At 47.8% G+C, this 18,171-nt stretch overlaps 1 protein-coding gene across 17 annotated transcripts in view; it reads left to right on the plus strand.

Annotated features, from left to right (window-relative positions):
• LOC128341517 (uncharacterized) overlaps positions 1–10,783 on the plus strand; it is a 29,940-nt gene extending 19,157 nt beyond the window's left edge. For all 17 annotated transcript variants that reach the window (XR_008314427.1, XR_008314428.1, XR_008314426.1 and 14 more), the window contains 2 exons: positions 5,396–5,567; positions 8,133–10,783. Coding sequence is in view for 14 of the 17 variants with exons in the window: in XM_053287725.1 (XP_053143700.1) it covers positions 5,396–5,567; positions 8,133–8,722 (762 nt within the window). In the remaining 3 variants the exon portion in view is untranslated. The remainder of the gene's footprint in view (positions 1–5,395; positions 5,568–8,132) is intronic.
• Positions 10,784–18,171: the final 7,388 nt, after the last annotated feature.

Genomic DNA, 18,171 nt, shown 5'->3' on the forward strand with positions numbered 1-18,171 from the left:
TTCCCCAGAAGGAACAGGTACGCAGTCTGGGGGTGCTTCTGGACACAAAACTCTCGCTGGTGTCCCAAGTTGAGGCAGTGGCCAGAGGTGCCTTCTGTCAGCTTCGGCTGATATACCAGCTGCGTCTGTTTCTTGAGATAAATGACCCCAGAACAGCGGTATATCTGCTGGTCACCTCCAGACCTGACTACTGCAATGCGCTCCATGTGGGGCTGTCTTTGTATGTAGTCTGGAAACTGCAGTTAGTACAGAATGCAGCAGCCAGGTTGGTCTCTGGGTCTTTTGAGAAAGACCATATAACTCCTGTATTGAAGGAGCTATAATGGCTGCCGACATGTTTCCGGGAAAAATACAAGGTGTTGGTTATCCTCTCTAATAAAACGCTTGGTGTCCATCCGTGCCTCGCCTGTTCTGGGCATGCGCGGAGCACATGCCCAGAACAGAGCCAGGGAGGCACAAACACCAGGACCTGGCGACCATCTTGGGCGGCCAGAAACGGCCGCCCCGAAGAAGCCGGGGCTGCGGAGGAGGGAGAGACTGGCCGAGGTGGTGGCAAAACCCAAACGAGCGCCAGAACCCGCCAAGCAGCTTGGGCGGCCAGAAACGGCCGCTCCAAAGAAAACTACAATGCGGGGGAGGGGGAGACTGGCTGAGACGGCGGCAGAGCTGCCGCCTCGGCCATTAGCGGCGGCCGGAGAAGACGCGGCCGCCAGAGACAACCAGAGGCGGCCACCCCAAAACGGCAACGGGACCGTCAGAGGTGGCGGCGGCGGGTCCAGGCCCGACGACGACGAGGCGCATAAGAGTAACAGGGGAAGGGCAGGGAGAAACCCCAAAGTGAAGTGGGCGGCAGTGAAGCAAAGCAGGGGAGCAAGCCAAACCAAGCCTGAAATATGTGGAGGGGAAGACCGGCGGGGGCAGGCGGGCAAGTGACAGGGAGCGGCTTGCACCCCCCTGCCCTGCAATCGAGCGATCTGTTGACCAGCCAGGCCTGAGAAGAGAGGGAGGGAGGAGGGCAGGGGAGCCGGAGAGGAGGGAAGGGGCGTGCTTAGGGCAAGGGGGCGGGGACTAGCCGGAGAGAGGAAGAGGGCCGCTGCTGGTGCAGGATGCCGCCGCTCAGCACCACCAGCAGCACCTGCCGTGCCCAGTTACATAAACGAGTTATGGACAATGAGAGACAACCCCAACCGGAAAAAAAGCAGGAGACTTTCGTGGCTGATAAGCCCGGCACCGAGACTGGGGGTGGGGTGGGGTGCAGAAACCCTCTCTCCAAGCTGCCCTCCCAAGTTTCAGGTTCCAACCTGGCAGTAAGCTGAGTTTTGGACAATGAGAGACAATCCCAACTGATCCCCTGAGCTTCTCCTGGGAAGAAAGAGTTCCGTTCCTGCCAGCCAGAACCAGCCTCGACCAAAGGCACCCAGCTTTCTCGGAAAGCAAAATTGGGAAGGTATTGGTTAAAGGAATCTAGCACCTTGCGGCTTCCATGGCCCAGGGTCTGAGGGAGGAAGGAGTAGACAGAGAGAGGGAGAAAGAGAAGGAAGGGAGGAAGGAAGGAAGGAAAGAGAGAGAGAGAGAAGGGAGGGAGGGAGACAGGACAAAAGAAAGAAGGAAAGAGAGAAAAGAGAGAGGGAGAAGGACAAAAGAAAGAAGGAGGGAGGGACAGAGGGAAAGAAGGAAAGAGAAGGAAGGAAGGAAGGAAGGAGAAAGAAAAAGGAGAAAGGAGGGAGGGAGAAGAACAAAAGAAAAACGGAAGGGAGGGAGGAACAACCAGCCCCAAAGAGCGAGCCCGTTAAAGGAAGGAAAGAGGGAAAGAGAAAGAAAAAAGAAAGAAGGGAGGGAGAAGAGGGGGAAGGAAGGAAAGGAGGGAGAGGGAGAGAGAAGGAAGGCAGGAAAGAGGGAGAGAGGGAGGGAGAAAGAAAGAAAGAAAGAGAAAGAAAGAAAGAGAGAGAGAAAGAAAGAAAGAAAGAAAAAGGCTGCTAGCGCCCGTTATTTTAACGGGCTTAAAAATACTAGTAACCTATAAAGCCCTAAACAGCTTGGGCCCTGGGTGTTTAAGAGAACGTCTTCTTTGCTATGAACCCCACCGCCCATTGAGATCATCTGGAGAGGTTCGTCTGCAGTTGCCACCGGCTTGTCTGGTGGCTACTCGGGGACAGGCCTTCTCCATTGCTGCCCCGAGGCTTTGGAACACACTTCCTGCTGAAATAAGAGCCTCCCCATCTCTTACAACTTTTAAAAAGGCAGTCAAGATGCATTTGTTCACCCAGGCTTTTAATTAGATATTGTTTTAATTGTGTTTTAGTAGTTTTAACATTTTAAGTTTTAATTGTTGAAATGTTTTAATCTTTTTACTGGTTGTTTTTATTGTTTTGTTGTAAACCGCACAGAGAACTTGTGTTTTGGGCGGTATAAAAATGTGTTAAATAATAAGTAATTAACAATTTGAACTTTTTATATGTTTTGTTTTTCAATCTCTTGGTTTGTTTATTGTTCTAAACCACCTAGAGACTTTGGTAGGGTGGTATACAAATAAACAAACAAACAACTAAATACAGTATATGGGAGGAGAGCTGGTCTTGTGGTAATAAGCACTGTAATGCACTCTGCGTGGGGCTGCCTTTGTACATAGTCTGGAAACTATAATTGGTACAGAGGTTAGGGTTAGGAAACTACAATTGCTACAGAGGTACAAAGGTATGTAGTCCGGAAAATACAATTGGTACATAATGTGGCAGCCAGACTGGCCTACAGGACAACCCGAAGGGACCCACAGATTTTAAAATAATTGCACTGGCTGCTGATATGTTTCTGAGCAAATTACAAAGTGCTGGTGTACTGGATTTAACCCAGCCTTTGTCTCAAAGCAAGCCCACATGAGGGGAATAAAAATGCTGAATCATCCTCTCTCTTGCTTTCACCCACAAAGGCTGTTCCTTTAAAACTTTCCTGTTTCCACAGTAGCTGATTTGCTGCCACCACACCCTAATTATTACACAGTCTCCCCCCCCCCACCGGATTTGGGTGAATGTCCAGGGAGACTCTCATTCTCTTTACTATTGGAAAAGTACACAAAAAACTCCACGTGCAGGTTTACACGTGGTGAGTAAACTTGGTAGAGTTGCTGAACAATCAAATTGAGACGTGTGTTGCACCAGAGACAAATACTCCTTTCCAGCTCCCCTTTCCTGAGTTAAAAATCCACTCAAAAGGCTTACTGAAATTGTAAAGAACAAAAAAAGGAAAATAAACTTTATTCTGAATACTCCAGACTGTTTCTGTCTGAGACTTTCCCAGCTTTTAGTTACAGGTAAAAGGAACACTCAGTAGCTGCAAGAATACTTCAGAAAGCACCCTCAGATGATATTGGGGTGACACACTTTAAAAATCATGGTTACACAGTTGCAAAGTACATAGATGTAGGAAAATACAATAAGCACCTTTAAGAGTTTGCAGAGACTTTTGCATCGCCCTAGCTGGATAAATGGGTGTAGGCTATTGTTTCTTAGCGTAGTTACATTACAGATTACACACAATAGAACAGTATCAGGGAAATGCAGAGCCCCCAAAAGAAAGATTTCTGAGGCAAACTGACTAGCCAACTGTTCCCTAGACTAAATTCCCTTTTCCTTGAAAACTCACCCCTCACCTGATGAAATTCAAGTATCCTGCAATCTTGTCTCTTAAGGATCTGCAGTTCTTTTCGTAGCCATCTGGCTACTCCCTGTTGCAAGCCCAGCCTGTTTCCAACTGCCCAAAGGGAAGTTCTCTTCCTGCCACATGGCCCTCGAGGTCCCACCCACCGTGTGCTGAGTGGCTGATCCCTAGATGTCACCGCCTGTCAGTCAGGACAGGGTTCAGTTCCGGTTAACTCTTTAGGGGAAAGGTGGGCTGATCAGTGCTTGATAGTTACAATTGGTTATTACCTGTGAAGCCTTGAATGGCTTGAGTCCAGGGTACTTAAGAGATCACCTTTTCTGTCATGAACTCTGTCGCCTATTAAGATCATCTGGGGATCTGGTTACGGATGCTGCCAGCTCGTTTGGTGGCTACTCATTTTGGTGGGCCTTTTCTGTGGCTGCCCCCAGGGCTTTGGGATATACTCCCTGTCAACATAAGAGCATCTCTTTCTCTGTTTTTAGGAAGACCATCAAGACAAACCTGTTTTCTCAGGCTTTTAATTGAAATTAATTTGAAACTGTTTTTACTCTGTTTTAGATTAGTTAATATTTTTGATTGACACCACCTAAAGATGCACATTTTTGACACCGCCTAAAGATGCACATTTTAGGTGGTATATAAATACAATAAATAGATAGATAGGTAGATAAATAAATATAAATTGTCCCCTTTGCTAAGCAGGTTCCACCCTGGTTTGCATTTGAATGGGAGATAACATGTGAGCACTGTAAGGTATCCCCCTTAGGGGATGGGATCGCTCTGAGAAGAGCACCTGCATGCTTCCTATGTTCCTATATGGCACACTACCCGAAGTAGGTCTTGTGAAAAAGAATGAAGAAGCGGAGATGGATAGCCAGGTTACCCAGCATGCTGTGAACCATTCCAGGATCTTTTATTTATATCCCACTTTTCTGTGCAAATGCTCAGAGCAACCTACAGAATTTTAAAACCTACAATAAAATCATGAAACAATCATAAAGGGGCAATCCTTTTGTCCATGACTGCCTGATCCCATGCCAAGGCAGGAACTTGAGGTTCATGCTGGGCATCAAACTGAGATGTGTAACCAAGATTTGAAGTTGTTTTGGCAAACCAAATCCTTCAAGATGCATGCTATGTCTGAATCCATGTTTTTCATGAACCTTTGGTTCGTTCCAGGAAAGCCGGCCCCATTTGCAACTGAGACCAATGGATACAAGGTGACTGACACAGAGAGGGTTTGCCAATTGAAGGGCAGTGCAAGGGAGTCTGGGAAAGCATCTGGGCCTCATTGGGAGGTGTATTTCTGGCTCAACTCAGCTACTTCCAACAAACCAAGATATGTGACCACCTGTGACACAACCTTAGAGTTCCCTTCATATGTCAGGCTGTGTGAATCTGGCCTGTAGAATCAGAGTGTAAGGTTCCAATCATAAAACCATTTATGTTGAAGTCCCATTTAAATCCATAAATAAATTTAGGATGTGGAGATGTTAATAGAGACCAGGATACATCTTCATCCATTCATCCTAAGTGTGACTTTGCCCCATGCTTTGTGTTCTGGACAAATAAGTCAGAAATGTCCAGCCATCACTTTCCCCATATTGTTTTCCATTACCAGTTAGCTCCTCCAATCAGTATTTCTAATTGATTGGAAAAGCAGCTATGAGCATTAGGCTTTCAAAGGTTGCCTGATTCCCTGTGTTTCTTGTATTAACCCTTCTTCTTTTGCCCCCAGTTGATCCCAGTTTTCAATCCTGAGGGTTCCTCAGATGAGGATGCTCTCTCTGGGCTAAGACCTGAAGAAAAGGAATGTCTGGAGTTCTTGCTGCAAACAATTGAAAACTTGGATGGGGATCTCTTAGAAGCTGATGAAGAAGGGAGTCCAGAGAAAACAGCAGGATCTTTAGGTGAGAATTGAGTGGAAATCATCATGCATGCATTTGTGGACACTTCTTGGCCCATGTGGTAAAGTCCCTGCCTCTCAGCCTTGTGGCCTTAGTAGTTATGATTTTTGTGACTATTTCCAGTCCTGAAATTCAACCTGCCTCACTTTTTTGTACTCCTCCCTACCCAAGCATACCCTGGCATTTCTATCTATCCCACTACTGCCTCCTAGTAGGGATGTGCACAGAAATGATTCTGTGCACTCCCAGGAGGTTGGGGGGTGGGTGAGTGGGTGGGTACTTTAAGGTGCGGGGAGGGTTCCTTACCTCCCCCGCCAGTGAGGATGGGGAGTGCTACAGCACAGTGAGCTGCTGGGAAGGGCCCATAGATGGATTACCGCAGAGGCAATGGAGTCGATTGCCTACGGTGGTGGCGAATCCTGGAGGAGCGGCAGATCTTGGAACCGGGGAATTTTTTTTTTAAAAAACTTTTAAGATTGCCGCTGCTGGTGGCAGCAGAGGCAAGACAGAGATTAAGCCTCTTGCCACCCCACTGAAGCAGCAGGAGGGTAGGGGTGGCGAGGGTGAAGCCCCCCCACCCACTTTTTACTTCTAAATGCCGGCACAGCAGCTGCAGGGAGAAGGGAACGAAAGGCAAGTCCCCCATTTCTGCATTAAAATGCCGCTGGGTGGAATGGGGTGGCTGGGAGGGTTGTGGTGGGGGCTCTTCCTCTTCCTCCACCATGGAGGCGCCACACAGCAGCGGAAGCTGCCTTAAGGTAAAACGGGGGGGGGGGACTTCCTCCCCCGCTACAATCCTCCTGGTCCCCGCTGAAGCCAGCCGTGCAACAGCCACATCTGGTATACCGCTGACTGGGGGTGGGCAATAGTGCGTGCTGACTCTCTCTCACACACACATAGTGGTGCAGCAAGGGAAGGCCCTTGTGCACATAGGTGCCCCTTCATGGTGGCAGTGGCCTGGCCCTCCACACACCCTACGGTGGCCCTTCCAGGGGTAGATTCAGCCTTTTGCTGCCCATAGGCGGCCAAGGATTTCTCGCCCCCACCGCAACGAGGAGGGTAGGGGTGGCGTGGATGAAGCCCTGCTCCCACTTCTAAATGCTGCCCCTGCAGAGAGCAGAGCATGAGAGTCAAGTCCTTCCCTTCTACATTAAAATGCCACTGGGCAGATTGGGACGGCTGGCTACAGCAGGGACTAGGAGGATTGTAGCGGGGGAGGAAGTTCCCCCGTTTTACCTTAAGGCAGCTTCCGCTGCTGTGTGGAGCCTCCATGGTGGAGGAAGAGGAAGAGCCCCCACCACAACCCTCCCAGCCACCCCATTTCACCCAGCGGCATTTTAATGTAGAAAGGGGGGACTTGCCTTTCGTTCCCTGCTCCCTGCAGCTGCTGTGCCGGCATTTAGAATTAAAAAGCGGCGGGGGGGCTTCACCCCCGCCACTCCTACCCTCCTGCTGCTTCAGTGGGGTGGCAAGAGGCTTAATCTCTGGCCACTGCTGCCACCAGCAGCGGCAATCTTTAAAAGTTTTTTTTAAAAAAAACATTCCCCCGTCCCAAGATCTGCTGCTCCTCCAGGATTCGCCACCATAGGCAATCGACCCCATTGCCTCTGCGGTAATCCGCCTATGGGCCCTTCCAGGGGCGGAGCCACCATTGGCCCCCACGTCTGACGTCAGATGTGGGGGTGGTAGTTTAGCTCCCGAGCAGGGGCCGCGTGGCCCCTTCGGGAGCTAAACTAAGGCTGGCACTGCGTTTGCAGCGCCAGCCAGGAGCGGCTCTTCCCTGCAAAGGCAGGGAAGAGTCACTCCTGGCTGTGCGCTGCGAATGCAGTGCCAGCCTAACTAGCTCCTGAAGGGGCCGCGCAGCCCTTTCAGGAGCTAAAAGACTGGCGCTGCCTTTGCAACGCAGCCCAGGAGCGGGCTCTTCCCTGCAGGGAAGAGCCGCTCCTGGGCTGCGCTGCGAAGGCAGCGCCAGCCTTAGTTTAACTGCCGAAGGGACTGTGCGGCCCCTTCAGCAGCGCCGTTCAGGAGCCAGACCATGCCCCCCGCATCTGACGGCAGACGCGTGGCTAGCGGTGGCGCCCGCCGCAACTGCACACGGGCCGCCGGCGGTCTCACTACACCCCTGGGCCCTTCCCAGCAGCTCGCTGTGTTGTCACATTCCCCATCCCATCCCTGGAGGCACCACACTCATGCCGCCTGCCACCACTCACCAGCCACTTGGGTCGGAAGCAGCACCCCAAGCGGGCTGGGAATAGAGAGCGTGCATGGGCCTTCCATTCCCAGCTGGCTTAGAGTCAGAACTTGAGCAGCTGGAACGCGGCAGTGGGCAGCAGGAGCGTGCTGCCACTAGGAGTGTGCGGCAGAGGTGGATGAGGGCTGGTGTGTGTGTGTTCCTTAAATGGCCTGGAAGGAACACTGCTAGCTACACGCACACACACACACAATAATTGACTGTACTGGGAGCAGAGTTCAGTAGGCCCCACATCCCACAATCTCTGTTTCCTAAATGTTCCTTTCCTTGGAGTACTAATCCTGTCTTAAAGTTTTGACCCATATTGGTTTGTGCAGGTGCAGAAGACCAATGCAACATCAGTGTTGGCTCCAGCACACAGCAAAGTGGATTTGCAGAGGCAGCCACAGCCAAGCCTGGTCCCGGTCCAATGGTTTCTAAGGTTAAAATGACCCTTTCAGAAGAATCTGGTTCCCAGTGCAGGCCTGACTCTTTCTGCCCGAAAGCAAAAGGGCCTGCTAGATTAGGAGACTCTCACCCTGCTCACTTCAGGAAGTTTGACACAATAATGAGGTCTGGGGTCAATGTTCAGGAACTTCGCTCTCGCTTTCTCCTCCACCTTGAGAGTCCTGCTGCTGTCAAGGGCCCAATGGAGGCTGCTGCTGCTGCCTTTAGGGAACCCACGCTGCTGCCTGCAGGCCAAAAGTCCCCTAGGGATGAAGCGCTGCAAAAACTGGGACTGCTCCAGAGAAACGCAAGTTTTCCAAATACAAGTCGTCATCTGATGCCCATGGCAACTCAGCAGGGCTGGAATTTACCTGTTGAAGGGCTAGAATGTGAGGCAGTTCCAAGCTCCATCAGTAACCCTGGAGAGTTTGTCCATGCACACACAACCGTCACTGTTCAGAAACAGGGGCTTCCTCAATAGGAACTGATCACCAGGAAGTGCTAAGAAAACCCGGACTTTTCTGGTATTGAACAAAAACTCCTAATTTCTTCCTTCGCACACTAAACTGCTTTCTGTGAGAAAATCCATTATTGCACACAGAGCCAAACCAGTCAGCTGCAGCATACAATGTATGGCAGCATATTTGGTATTGTTACATGCCCATTCCTCACTTCCCCAAGTGGGGAGAAGTTCCAGGGGTGCAGTGCTATTCAAGTTCTGGCTTGGAGAATTGATCACTGGGGGCTTATGGTGACTTTGTAATATTTGGTTTGTTTACAAATATAGAAGCATGAGATGGAGCTGAAATAGCACAGCACTCTTCTATAAGTCAGTAACAGGTTAGATCAGTTTCCTGGGAGTAACCCTACACCATAAGGCAGGGGTTTTCAATTGGGGTACTTGAACCCCTGGGGGTATTCTGAAACCTTGTAGGGGGTACACGGAACCCCACCCCACCCCTCTCTGACTCACTTGCATGCTACATCATTGGCTCCCTCCATGGGGGGAGGGGAGGAGTGTCAGGCAGTATCCCTCCTTCCACATGACTGGCAATGTGCTCAGGCTCAGCTCACCCCAACCGCAGCGTGGCTGACAGGCTCAGTAATGAGGAAAATGCTGGCGTATGCTCAGTATCAGCATTGCCCTTGCTGTGGAGCCTGTCAGTCAGGCTGAGTGATGGATGGGCTGAGCCTGTGTGCCTAGCTAGCCAATCACATAGAGAGGAGGAGGAAGAGGCATGGCCAGGTCAAAGGTATGTTGTGGAGACCTGGCCATGAGGTGCTGGAGAATGGGAGGAGGAAGCCACGCCATGGAGTGAAGGGTATGGTGGTTTTTGTTTGTTTTGCCTGATCCCACAGTAGATTCACTTAGCTTGTATTTTATTTCCCACCAACCTTGACAAGATTTACTTCTTGCCAAAGGTCACAATTCTTGGCTGCCTATATGGGGTATCTGAGCTGAACCTTTCAGACAGAAGGGGAACACTTGGGTTTTTGTTTTGGTTTTTTTTAAAGGTTGGAAACCCCTGCCCTAAGGTGTTTTATCAACCTGTTCAGCTCCTCCACTCCAGGCTCTTCCAAAACTCACTCACTCCCTTTCCCTCCCTCCCTCCCTTTCAGCTTGAAAACTGCTAGTTCTCTGCACTGAGCACTTAAGACTCCCCTGAATCTCACACCAGCCCCTCCCATCTGGTGAAAGATACATGTGCCTTGTGAGACTTTTAATGGCTTTGCCCTTCTGGATACTGCATAGCCATCAATGCCACATTCCGGAATATCCAGGGTCCCCCAGAATTATTAGCTAGTTCTTCGCTTAACAAATAGCATTCCTGGCTGGAGACTCACTGCAGTATTTATACATGGTGATTTCTGCTAGGAGCAGCTCCCTGGTAGTTGGTTAAGATTAATTCTGACAGGTATTTGATTTCATTGCTAGACATCATAATGTTGCTTCTTGAATTCCTAGCACTCACTCTGCTCTCTTTAATCTCTTGAGCACATACACTATCAGCTCCCTTACTTCAAGAATTATTTGCTAGCATTCCAATTCAGTGAAAAGAATACTGGTGTGTTCTGTTCTTCATTGCAGGGTATAGAGGCAAAATAATTGCACCCAAAGAAATTGTCTTCTGATATGCTCTTATATGGGTTAGGGTTTGGCTCAAGGGAGACTCTAATACTAATTGGAATATATGGGTTCCCTGCAAGGCGGAGAACAAAAGGAAAGGAAAGCTTTGTTGGTTCCCCTAGTTCTATGTATGTGAATATATAAATTTGTTAAAAACCTGAGCTCTTCTTTTGGACCTAGTGTGGTCTAACCCAATTAAATCTGAACAACACTTCACCATTCCATCTTAAGGCTTTAAACAGCAGATTCTCTGGAGCTTTTTATCAGCCCAGCAGCATGTTTATCTTTCCCTATCTTTTGTGTGTGTGTTTGGGGTTTTTTTGCTTAGTGTCCGGTCTGAAGAGGAGTTCTGAAGAAATCTTGCTCACGATTTCAGATGTTTAAATTGGTCCCAATAAAGCTATTATGCTACTATTGTTTGCGGTTTTTTCTCTCCTGTCTTTTGTTATGTCTTTTGTTATGTTGACTGCTGAAGGTAAGCTCCAGTTTAGCAACTGCCTGTGATATTTAAGAAATGTTGTACGCGCAATATTTCTTTGAACTGTAAAGACTAGGTGCCTGCAGCCTGAGGAGGATTAGATATTTTCCTTAAAAGCTAAGCCCAAATGCCTCTAGGACTCAGGGCTGCTGAACTTTTGTCCTCCTGCAGATGGAGGCCTATAACTCCTATAATTCCTTGCTATTAGTCATTGTGGTTGGCCATCTTCAATTGGCTAGGACTAAGCTGGGGGAAACTCTGAAGGTGTAACCTGATATTATCAGTCTAGCAGAACCAAATTGGTCTGTTCCTTTCTATAGCGTTGAGATCTTCACTGCTACTCATTCAAAAACTATTTTATCCACACAAAATCCAGTCTTTTTTACAACAGCTTAATAAACATAACATTTTCATTTGTTCCTCTTTTGATGTTCAACTTTGGATAAACTCCACCAACAGGTTGCTTTGGACACTCATTTGATATAACCCTCACCAGGAGCTGCTTCATTTCTGACCTCTACTATGGAATTCCCACTGTCTTATCATTAACTTATATTCTTTGGCATTGCACATAGTCCACCCTTCCCTTCCTACATCCTGTTTTCTGCTCCTTCCATGATCTGCAGTCCATTGACACAGTGGCTTTCACAGAAGCATTGTCTTCCTCTGCTCCCCATTACATCTACTCTGTTTGTATCTGAATCCTCTGCCATAATGAAATTGGATGGCCATAGGATTAGTCTTGACTTGTGTTCCCCATCTTTTAACATTCACCATAGAATCTCACCACAAATCCTTACTTCCACATAGCTCTGCCTGCTGGCTGGCCAAACAACCATTAATTTCTTCTCACATGTTTTTAGACACCATTCCACACAGATTTAGGGAAGATGGTGACAGAGGTCAGGAAGTATAGCCAAACATTTAAAACTTTTAATGTCTACTTTCAGAGGCATTCACACACTCACCAGCCTCCAGGTCTCTACCTGCCCAGCACATATGTATGCACAATGTTTGCATATGCAAAATTGTGTGTGTTTGTACACACACACACACACACACACACAATTCGTTTATAGTATTTAAAGGAAGGAGATGAAAGTTTGTCAACTGGCTCATAGATTAAACAAAACCAAACCCAGCCAGAGCAGTCAGAAAATGTTTGATGGCAGTCCTAATCACAAGCCCTGTAAAGACCTTACCAATGTTAAGCCTTGACCCATACCAGGTTGGTGGTGGTAGTATTTTTTCATAATTTAGGAAGACTTCCAGTGGTATAATGTGAAAAACCATATCCTTGATTAACAGCCTTTCATTCAATGTGATTCATGTATATGGCCCACTTACCTTTACGAAAGAGAGAGAGACAACCCTTTTTGGACAGGGAACCATCTCAGCTCATTTGTTTATTTCTTTGTGTAAACTGCTTTGAACACTTCTGTTGAAAAGTGGTGCAGTCGTCCCTCGCCTATCACAGTTTTCCCAAACGTGGATTTGACTATCCATGACTGGGAAATTGTGGCTGCCCTCGCCAATCGCCACCTGAGTATCCATGGTTTGATTATTTAAAAATAAGAATTGGTGGGGTGGGGCTTTTTTTTAATTTTGGGGGTCAGGGGCCATTTCTGGGGTTAGGGATCATTTTGGAGGGCTGGGTGATTTTGGAGGGTTATTTCCGGGCTTGGGTCATTTTGGGGGGTCAGGGGCAGCTTTTTCTATTTTAAACTATTTTATTTGGTCTTTTTGTGACCACGATTCCCTTAACCCCCTGTTTCCCTTTGCTTTCTATACCTTGTCTACTGTGAATTCGCCAACTATGAGGGTTTCCAGGAATGGAACCCTTGCGGTTGGTGAGGGACAACTGTATATAAATATTTGTTGTAGTAGTAATACCGAGTAACTCTTTAAAATGCTTTATCTAAAATTCCACTTACATTATTTTCAGGATAGTTTTTAATTAGATAAGCTGTGAGTTTCCCAGTGCTGAATAATACTGAGTGGGAGGTGCAGTCCATATTAACTCATCAGTACCACCATCAGTGTCACCTTAAGTGGCGCAGCAGGGAAATGCTTGACTAACAAGCAGAAGGTTGCCAGTTCAAATCCCTGCTGGTACTATATCGGGCAGCAGCGATATAGGAAGATGCTGAAAGGCATCATCTCACACTGCTTGGGAGGAAGCAATGGTAAAGCCCTCCTGTATTCTACCAAAGACAACCACAGGGTTCTGTGGATGCCAGGAGTCGAAATTGAGTTGATGCCACACTTTACCTTTTACCTCACCACCATCAGTGAAATTTTTGGAGCTTCCTTCAACCCATAGGTTCCTAAACTATGGTGACAAACATAGTTTCCTTTATCTAAAAAACAAGGAGATGCGCCCAGATTATCCTTTGCATTCCATAGGGAAGAGTGTGGGTGTGTGCATCTCCCAGCTGGTGCACCATCCTGCCACCTTATTATCGGGGAGGGGGACAGTTCATTCAAACCACCCCATTTAATTTGTGCATTGATGGGCAATTATGCAACTATGTGTGTGGGATGATGCACTTGTGGGGGGTGAGCTAATTGTGCATGCCTATGCTCCTCCCCCATGTGATGAAAAAGAGCAAGTGGATATATTGTCAACAAACAATTTGAACCTCCTCAAGACAAACCATTTCAGCTCTCTCTATCCATTCAGTTGTGTCTGACTCTTGGTCACTCTGTGGATCAATGCACTCCATGACATCCTATCTTGTACAGCTTCCTTTAATTCCGCCATGGTCATTCCAGTGTCATTTTGTATAATCCAGCCACCAAATACAAGGCCGACCCTGTCTCCTCCTTCCGCTGATCATTCCCAGCATAATTGTCTTTTCAAGTGAATCAGCTTGCATGACATGACCAAAATATATCAGTCTTTGTTTAGTAATCTAAGCTTCTGGCGATATTATTGGTTTAACTCGATCTAAAACTTCCTTATTCGTAATTCTCACTGTCCATGGGATACCCAACAGTCGCCTCCAACACCACATCTCAAAAGCCTCCATCCTTCTCCTATCTGCCTTCTTCAAAGTCCAAGTTTCACAGCCATATGTAGCTATTGGAAATATTGCATTAACTAATCTGTATTTGGTTAGAAACTAATATTTTTGCTCTTCCAAATTTTACTCATGCTGATCATTGTGGTTCTTCCAAATGCTATACGCCTCCTGATCTCTGGGCTACAGTCACCACATCGATCCATTTTAGAGCCAAGAAAAATAAATTCCTTTACTACTTCAATTATCTCATTATTGATCTTCACTCTGACTTGTGTATTCTCTGCAGTCATCAATATCTTTGTTTTCTTAATATTAAGGTGCAATCCAAATTTTTCACTTTCTTCTTTAATTTTTAACATTAACCATTCTAGATCTTTCTTGCTTTCCGCAAGCAATGACGTATCATCTGCATAACGAAGGTTGTTAATATTCCTACCACCAATTTTCAGTCCAATAGCATATTCTTCCAAATGTGCATTTCTCATAACCATTTCTGCATACATATTGAATAGTATGGGAGACAGGATGCAACCTTGACAACTGCCTTTCCCAATCTTGAACCACTCTGTGTCTCAATATACTGTTCTTACCATGGCTTCTTGATCAGAGTACAGCGACTGTACAAGCTGGATGAGATGCGATGATATTCCCATTTCTATGAGGCAATTCCAGAGATTATCATGATCAACACAATCAAAAGCCTTTGTATAGTCAATGACGCCCATATAGAGGTCCTTTTGATATTCCTTCGCCTTTTCCATCATCCATCGAAGATTGGCAATGTGATCACATGTTCCTCTTCCTTTTCGAAATCCTGCTTGTATATCTGGCATCTCTCTATTGACAACTGGATTCATACGTTGAAAGATCTTCAGAAAAAATTTATTCACATGTGGTATCAAGGCTATGGTGTGATAATTTGAGCAATCTTTTGTATCACCTCTGTTTGGTATTGGTATAAATACAGACCTTTTCCACTCTTTTGGCCATCAAAGGTCCTCCATAAACTTTGACATAACACTGTCAATACCTTTATTGGTAAAGCTCTCAATAACTCTACTGCTGCTCCATTAACTCCAGGAACTTTGAGGTTAGACAGCTGATTGAATGCCAAAGGAGAACGAAGCTTGCAGGAGAGAGAAGAGGAGAGACAACATCTGCTCCTAGGTAGACCCCAGGGTGGGAGACTGGGTGCTTGCCTGTTTGCTTCTTCTGCTGCCCCCCTTTCTGTTAGCTGCCCTCCATAACTGGCCTGCTGTGCTGAGGTGAGGCCTTGCAGGATTGGGGCCGGGGAAGAGGGTGACGGCAGTTTCCTGCATTCCATCTGCCTAGAGCTGCCTGCTCAGGGCTATATAGGCTTCTGCCAGTGGCAGTGGGCCTGCCACCAGTGGGGTTGCCCCTTTGGGGGAGCCACTTCGTGGGACAGCAAGGGCAAGGGCCAGGTCTCTTGGCCAATGTATTTGTATATGAGGGGGCATTTAATAGTGGAGCTTCTGTTTTAATTTGTCCTGGGTGAGACAATCTTAGAATGTGTCTGGGCTTAACTGGAGATGGGGAGACAGGGGGCGTGTCCACTGACTGTGGGGCGGCCATTCCGGTCATGGTGAGGAACAGAAGAAGTAATGTTGGCAGGTCAGCAGGCCGTTACAGGGGAAGGGGACTTGGAAATCTAATAGCTGTTTCCCCTTCCAGCTGTCCTGCCAGCTCTTTGACCTTGGGGAGCAGTGCCAATCATCCTTGGAACCTCACCTTGCTCCTCTGTAATGCCAGGTCAGTCCAGAATAAGTCGGAAACCATCCATTATTTGATTCTGGATGAAGGGGCAGACCTGGTATGTATTACAGAGACTTGGTTGGGGGAGGCTGGTGGCCCAGTCTGGTCCCAGCTTCTCCCTCCAGGGTACTCTGCTGAGGAGCAGGGGTGGGGGCAGGGAGGTGGAGTTGCTGTGGTCTATAAGAATAACCTCTCCCTGACCAGGATCCCTGTTAGAGTTTCAGACCATATCGAATGTGTATACTTAAGTCTGGGGACCAGGGATAGACTGGGACTCCTGTTGGTGTACCGATCGCCCCGCTGCTCAACAGAGTCCCTAACTGAGCTGACGGACTAGGTGTTGGAGTCTCCCAAGCTTGTGGTGCTGGGGGACTTCAGTGTTCACTTTGGGACCAAGTTGTTCGGGGCAGCTCAGGAGTTCATAGCATCCATTATGACTATGGGCCTATCCCAAGTGGTCTCGGGGCCGATGCACATTGCTGGTCACATGCTTGATTTGGTCTTTCACTCTGATCAGGGTGGTGTTCCATGGGAGGGGACTCCTGTGATTTCCCCATTGTCATGGACAGACCAGCATCTGGTTAAGGTTGGACTCACAATCACTTCCCACCTTTGCAGGGGCAAGAGACCTATTAGGATGATCCGCCCGAGAAGGTTATTGGATCCAAGAGGATTTCAAGGAGCCTTGGAGGGATTTAGTGCTGGATCTGCTGGTGATCCTGTTGATGCCCTGGTGGAGAATTGGAACAGCAAACGCACTGGGGCAGTAGACATGATTGTTCCTAAGCATCCTTTCTGACCCGCTTCAAAATTGGCCTCTTGGTATACGGAAGAACTACGGGGGCTGAAGCGGCGAGGTAGATGACTGGAGCGCAAGTGGAAAACAATGCAGCTTGAATCTGACAGACTGCAACATAGAGCTCATTTGAAGACCTATGCTCAGGCGATATGTGCGGCAAAGATGCAATTCTTTAAGCCCATATTGCATCCGCAAGTTCACGTCCAGCAGAGTTGTTCAGGGTTGTGAGAGGGCTAGTGAGTGCCCCTCCTCCCTTGAATCAGAATCTGGAACCATTGATTACCTGCTGTGATGTGTTTAATGAATTCTTTGTGGGGGGAAATTCTCGTATTCGGGCCGACTTAGACTCCATCTCCACAATTACCTCAGTGTCTGATGTGGAGGTGTCCAACGACTCCTCTTGTGTTATTAGGTTGGATCAGTTCCAGTTCATGACTCCTGAGGATGTGGACAAGTTGATTGGAATGATGTGGCCTACCACCTGTTCTCTTGACCCTTGTCCGACATGGCTTATATTATCTGGCAGGGGAGTTGTTGTAGAAGGCCTGGTAGAGATTATAAATGCGTCTCTGAGGGAAGGTAGGATGTCTCCTTGTCTTAAGGAGGCAATTATTAGACCGCTTCGGAAGAAGCCTACCTTGGATCGCTTAGACTTGAACAACTACAGGCCTGTCTCCAACCTTCCGTGGCTGGGCAAGGTAATTGAGAGGGTGGTGGCCTCCCAGCTCCAGACAGTCTTGGATGAAACTGATTATCTTGACCCATTTCAAACTGGCTTTCGGGCTGGCTATGGGGTGGAGACTGACTTGGTCGGCCTGATGGATGATCTCGAATTGGCAATTGACAGAGGAAGTGTGACTCTGTTGGTCCTTCTGGACCGCTCGGCGGCTTTCGATACTATCAACCATAGTATCCTTCTGGAGCATCTGAGGGGGTTGGGAGTTGGAGGCACTGCTTTGCAGTGGTTCCACTCCTACCTCTCAGGCAGGTTCCAGATGGTGTCCCTTGGAGACTGCTGTTCTTCAAAATCTGAACTCTTGTATGGTGTTCCCCAGGGCTCCATATTGTCTCCAATGTTGTTTAAGATCTACATGAAACTGCTGGGAGAGATCATCAGGAGATTTGGTGCAGGGTGTTATCAGTATGCTGATGACACCCAAATCTATTTCCTCATGTCAGCATCATCGGGAGAGGCCATAACCTCCCTAAATGCCTGCCTGGAGTTGGTGATGGGCTGGATGAGGGATAGATAACAAACTGAGACTTAATCCGGCTAAGACGGAGATACTCATTGTGCGGCTTTGGAACTTGAGAGATGATTTTAATCTGCCTATTATGGATGGGGTCACACTTCCCTGGAAGGAACAGGTACGCAGTCTAGGGGTGCTTCTGGATCTGAGCCTCTCCATGGTCTCCCAAGTTGAGGTGGTGGCCAGAAGTGCCTTCTATCAGCTTCAGCTGATACGCCAGCTGCATCCGTTTCTTGAGGTGAATGACCTCAAAACTGGTGCATCTGCTGGTAACCTCCAGACTAGATTACTGTAATGCGCTCTATGTGGGGCTGCCCTTGTACGTAGTCCAGAAACTACAGTTGGTCCAGAATGTGGCAGCCAGGTTGGTCTCTGGGTCGTCTCGGAGAGACCATATAACTCCTGTATTGAAAGAGCTACACTGGCTGCTGATATGTATGTTTCTGGGCAAAATACAAGGTGCTGATTATAACCTA

The sequence above is a fragment of the Hemicordylus capensis genome, chromosome 2, assembly GCF_027244095.1.
Source record: "Hemicordylus capensis ecotype Gifberg chromosome 2, rHemCap1.1.pri, whole genome shotgun sequence".
NCBI lineage: Eukaryota > Metazoa > Chordata > Lepidosauria > Squamata > Cordylidae > Hemicordylus > Hemicordylus capensis.